Below are 5,412 nucleotides of genomic sequence, written 5' to 3'. Positions count from 1 at the left end.
CGAGCTGAAGCAGGGGTGAACCCAGAGACGCAGGAGGCGCTGCACGCCCCACTGGAACCACGCGAGGGCGGCGCGCCGGAGTCGGTCCACGTGGCTAGCAGCACAGAGCGCTAGAGAGAAGGCGGGCGCCGCAAGGTAAGAGCCCTGGGCGCGCTCCGCGACTGCACGACTGCGGCGGCGCGAGCAGCAGGCAGCGTGAGGGGCGGGGCCGGGCACGTTCGGGGCGGGGCTCGAGGTGCGCCCGCGTCGTCCCGGCTGCGCCAAACCAGCGAGACCTGAAAAACCCGGCCTCCACGAAGCTGCCCCCCCAAGCAAGAAACACGAAAGACTAGCCGCCTTTCCCTAAAATGTAAAAAAGAAAAAAGAGAGGGGAAAAAAAGGGGAAAAGTTCTTCTTTTTTTTTTTTTTTTTAAATGTTTATTGTAGTTAACAGCACAAATGGGAACTGGTACTGGTTCATTCCTGACTCAAGAGTGTCCAACACTGGTGTAGTGCAATTTTTCTTTTTCCTTCCAAATGCAGCCTCAGACTTAGGAGGGTCCGTTGGTCAATGATGCCCGTCAAGTTAACAAATCTTCCTTGCTGGGCTATATACATCAGGATGATCTTAGGTCAGTAGGAAGCCCTGTGTAGTTCATGAAGTCTTGGCTTTTCGGCGCTGGGTTCCCCAAAGCAAAATGGAGAGGGATAGTGTGGTGGATCCCAGAATCCCAAAGAACATAAATAGTGAGAAGGAGCCCTGTGATTAACCAAAAAAAAAAAAAAAAAAATTACACAGCATTCATTGCACAGAGGACTACATCCTAACACCTAGTTCATTCTGGGCAATTCCCCTATAGCTCCTCTTCTCTAGGTAACTGGCATCAGCTTCTTGTGGCTTTCCTTTCAGTGAGGTTCCTGCCCTATGCATTCCTTTTATTACTAATAAGAAGATCAAATCCTCACCTGGTGCATACACTTGTATCCGTGGAAGCCATCAGCACAAACACACTGCAAGAGACCAGGACCATCAACTGCACAAGATCCATTCTCGGGACACATTTCTGGAAGTCAGAAAGAAAGGAGAACATCACTGAATGGCATCAGGTTTATTCCAAAATATGTGCTTTAACTTAGTTCTCAGAATACAAATAATCAGAACATAATAATATTTAAGATCTTTTCTTTCCAAAGAGTTAAAGCCTCAGATCTTCAAACAAAAGACAACTTAAGTATCATTATATTTCTGATCTAAAACAGATAATATAAGGGAGGAAAGGAAATGCTCAGAAGGGTGGAGATAAGACAGCATACCTGGGTCTCCAGTGCTATTGCAAAGGTTCCTTTGCCCTTGGCAGATCTTGTTGTCTTTATAAGAGATAACTTGTTTCCAGGCATTATTACCCCCAGGACAGCTTATATCTTGTGGCAGTACCCTGAAGACAACATAGGTGATCATAACATGCAGCCTGAGGGGCTGAGGGTGTAACTCTGAGGTAGAGCAAATGCTTAACATGCAAGAGCCATAGATTCAATCCCCAACACCAAAAAGAATAAAATAAAAGAAAGAAGAAAAAGAAAATGTAGCCCAAAGTTATTGAATTTGTAGCATTTGCCCTATCCTGTTACTCACAGAGTCTGGAGCTGGATAAAGCCACGGAAGGTGTTGGCCAAGTTATCCTTGAGAGGGTTTGCTTGAAGGTCTCTGCAAAGCACACACTGTTCAGGAAAGCATCTTTTTCCTGATTATCCAATATTAATATTCATTCACTTTCTAAAGGGTCCATCTCCAAAGATTTTCCTATCAACACTTTATCATATTCACCTTTTGGGCAAGAGGGTACCTAACCACTTACATGATAACAGCAGTATATGCTTGAGGAAAGTTTGGCCCAGGATCCTCCAAAGAACAGTTCTGGAGATCCAATCTGAGGAAATAAAATAATTAGTATAACTATGTATCTTTTTTTTTAATCCAAGGCAAGGTTTGTATTTGATTATGCAGTCCCCCTTTCAGCTAATGATAATTGAATACAATTGTTTAGAGCCACAGACTAGGTGTTGTGGTAGACATTTCAATCATGCATTATCTGATACAATCAATACTAGCTATATGTAGTTACTTTAATTTAGTCTAAAAATTCAGTGTTTCATTTGCATTAGTCACATTTCAAAGTGCATGTGAAATAACCACCTTAGTGGCTATGTTTTGTTTAGTACAGATTAGAACATTTCCATTATCACAGAATATTCTATTGGACCAAACTGTTCTAATACTTTTTTTCTATGCACTGTGCAAATATTGGAAGAAATTTTGTTCTTGTTTAGATTAGTGAATCTTATATCGATTCTCAGATCCACAGAAAACATTTAAATTTAAAAAAAATGTATCACATACAGTTTTTTTTCCAAGTGCAATTTCTATTACCGACGGATTCTAAACTCCTGGACATTAAACTCCATGACATGCTATTTTTTCTTCACTATCTATTGTTTTCCAGTCCTTTATTTTACAAACATTTACTGAGTGCCATGTGCAGTGGTGAACACCTGTAATCCCAGCATCTTGAGAGACAGAGGCAGGAGTACCACAAGCTTGAGGCCAAAGGTATAATTTAATGAGATGTGTAAAATAAGCAGGATTGGGGATGTAATGTAGTGACACAGCTCCCCTGGGTTCAATCACCAGTACCGGGGGGAAAATTTACTGAGTAACTACAAATGCAAAAATTAGGAGAGGATAAAATATATATAACACAGTATCTTAGTCTTCAAGTGGATTACAATGTAGTAGGGGAACAAGAGCATAACTTAAAAAAAAAACTAAAAATACATTAAATTACAATATGAAAGAAATCATAGGAGACCATATACAGAAATTTGAATGGTATAAACACTAAGTGTTACAAGGGAAAAGATATTACTCTGGGATGTGGTAGTAGGGAGCATTCACAAAGGATGTTGAAATTTAAGTATTGCTATGTCCTAACTTGGTGGAGGAATGCAATTTTAGTTATGGAAAGAGGCATGAAGAAACAAACAAAAATGGAATGCCTTTGGGGAGGAGGCAAGTCTGGCTGGAGCTAGACCTTATGGAGGGTTTGAGTGGGCAAGTAATTTAAATGATGGACAAACAGGTTGGGACTAGTTATGGTAGTTCATATTTCAACTGTATCCTGTGGGCAAGAAATAGTTACACATACAATATGAAGGCAAGAGAATGATAATGAAAAAAATTGGCTTTCAGAAAGTTTAACACAGGAAGTATTTAGGTAGATTAGGGAAAGAAGAGAACGAGAGCAAGGCATGACATTTTCCAATTTGAAGTTTAGAGTGTACCCAGGAAGAAATGTTTAATAGGTTAGAGATACCCACATGTACCTGGAGCTTGAAGAAGTCAAAGGTCACTAAAAGATACCTAATTTGGGGAGAGATTTGCATGATGGTTATAGTTGAAACCATTAGGAATAGGCAGATTCTTGGGCAGGATGGCACATATCTATAATCCCCACACATTGGGAGGCTGAGGCAGGAGGATCAAGAGTTCAAAGCCAGCCTCAGCAATTTACCATGGCCCTAAGCATCTCTGTGACATCCTGCCTCTAAATAAAATAAAAAATATGGCTAGAGATGTGGCTTAGTGGTCGAGTGCCCCTGAGTTCAATCCCCCATACCCTCCCCTAAAAAAAAAGAAAAAAAAAAGAATAGGCAGACCCCCCTCCCCCCCCCCAAAAAAAAAAAGTGTAAAGGGAGAAAGGCAGCCAGGCCAAGGAGTGAATCTGAGGGGTTAACCTGAAAAAAGGGCCAGGAAGAGGAATTTGTCGTAAAGAAAAAATGAATTAATCAGAAAAGGAAGAAAAGCCTTATTAGTGCAGTGTCTTGGAGAATAAGGGGAGAATCTCTTCCAGACACACAGTAAATAACCCAAGTCTTGATAATAAACAAAAGAACAAAGCTCTTTTCAAAATGGTGCCATAAAAGCCCTTTTTTGGTACCAAAGGGACTTAACCATTGAGTCACATCAGCAGCATTCCCCCCCCCCCCCCCCCCCCCCCCCCCCGCCTTTTTATATTTTAGCTAGAGACAGGGCATCGCTTAGTTGCTTAGTGCCTTGCTTTTTGCTGAGTCTGGCTATGAACTCGCGATCCTCCTGTCTCAGCCTCCTGAGCCGCTGGGATGACAGACATTCACCACTGAGCCCAGCATAAAAGCCTATTTTTAAAAAGGCCCAAACTATGACTTTTAAGCAGTTTCATCCAGGAAGCACAGGATTGTTTACCTAGCCAAAAACGCTATAACAAATTTAAAAGTTTGAGGATCATGGTTTAGATGCCTCCGGTTAGGCACCAATATTTATCCCAAAACCCAATCTGGCAAGGATTGTAGATTTAGGTCTGAAACTCTTTTCCGGTGTCCAAGGATGTCTTCTACTCCCTCACCCCAAGATGGTGCCCTTTTGATTCAGGCAGCAGCGGGCCTGCAGCATTAGCTCCGGAGTCTGCTTACAGTAAAGGGCCACGTTTGACAAATTTTGCACACTCCCCGGACACTGGGTACATATCTGCAGAAGAGAAAGAAACCTTATTAGGGTTGTAGAAAGAAAAGCCAAGAGAACAAACAAGGATCAAGAATTCACTGCCAGTACACCTCTCCAGAATTCCTCTAATGCAGGGGAGATGGCTCATGTCATATCTTTTTATCAGGCTGGACTAGGAGATGCCATTTCTTCTCCTAAAGCTGGGCGCTGAACGAGTGAGTCAGATTTTCAATACCAGTCTTCACAGAGTAAAGATCTTTAACTTTGAGGATTACTACACAAGGTTTTTACTATGGTCTCTCCAGAGACTTCGCATCTTGGCAGCCCCAGTTTAGCCGAGCGTAAAAGGACTGCAGGAACACAAAGAACTCGTCAAGCATTACAGAAAGAATAGTCCTATCACCGCACCACGCACGGCATTCGTGACTGGACAGCTTGCAAAAGAGTCATAGGACTCATCCGCACGAAGAATTTAAAACTATTCAAAGGCTGAGGAGAGAGGAGGTCGAATTTCATAGGTCTTTGAATGTGGGCAGGGCGAGGGCGCGGAGGCCTGGGCAACGTGAGTACTGTGAGTACTCGGGAGTAGGATCCGTCTGGGGTATTCCTGGGACTAGGATCTGGAGGCCTCGAGGAGGAAATCCGAGCTTGAGCCGGCAGAGGGAGGGGAGAACCGCGGGCAAGCGCGACACACAGAGGGTCAACAAACCCTACTTCAGCCCGGCTTCAATTTGCTTCTGTACCTCGGGTAGCGCCAGAGCCCTTTCCACGCCCAGAGAGAGGAGCAGGGCCATAGCCCTGGAAACCAGGCTTGCACCACTACTAGGAACGATAGGCGCCATTTCCGCCCTCTCCGACCTCCTTGACAGCTCGCGAGAGCAGCGCGGGGCCCCGCC

The 5,412-nt window shown here is 43.5% G+C and overlaps 1 protein-coding gene across 2 annotated transcripts; it reads right to left on the bottom strand.

Moving 5' to 3' along the window:
* Window positions 1–633: 633 nt before the first annotated feature.
* Atraid (all-trans retinoic acid induced differentiation factor) lies at window positions 634–5,411 on the bottom strand. Of its 2 annotated transcripts, none has more exons than XM_027933501.3 (7): window positions 5,260–5,411; window positions 4,419–4,540; window positions 1,836–1,907; window positions 1,613–1,684; window positions 1,294–1,415; window positions 946–1,043; window positions 634–739 (listed from the first exon to the last, which is right to left on the bottom strand). In XM_027933501.3, the coding sequence occupies exons 1-7, from the start codon at window positions 5,356–5,358 to the stop codon at window positions 635–637; spliced, it is 690 nt and encodes a 229-aa protein (XP_027789302.1). In that variant the 5' UTR covers window positions 5,359–5,411; the 3' UTR covers window position 634. The 2 variants fall into 2 exon arrangements, with proteins under 2 accessions (XP_027789302.1, XP_027789303.1); XM_027933502.2 differs by lacking the exon at window positions 5,260–5,411 and adding an exon at window positions 4,627–4,903.
* Between the last annotated feature and the right edge of the window lies 1 nt (window position 5,412).

The sequence above is a fragment of the Marmota flaviventris genome, chromosome 14 (assembly GCF_047511675.1).
Source record: "Marmota flaviventris isolate mMarFla1 chromosome 14, mMarFla1.hap1, whole genome shotgun sequence".
Classification (NCBI taxonomy): domain Eukaryota; kingdom Metazoa; phylum Chordata; class Mammalia; order Rodentia; family Sciuridae; genus Marmota; species Marmota flaviventris.
Note: the sequence above shows the minus strand (reverse complement) of the source record. Positions and strands in the feature narration are given on the sequence as shown.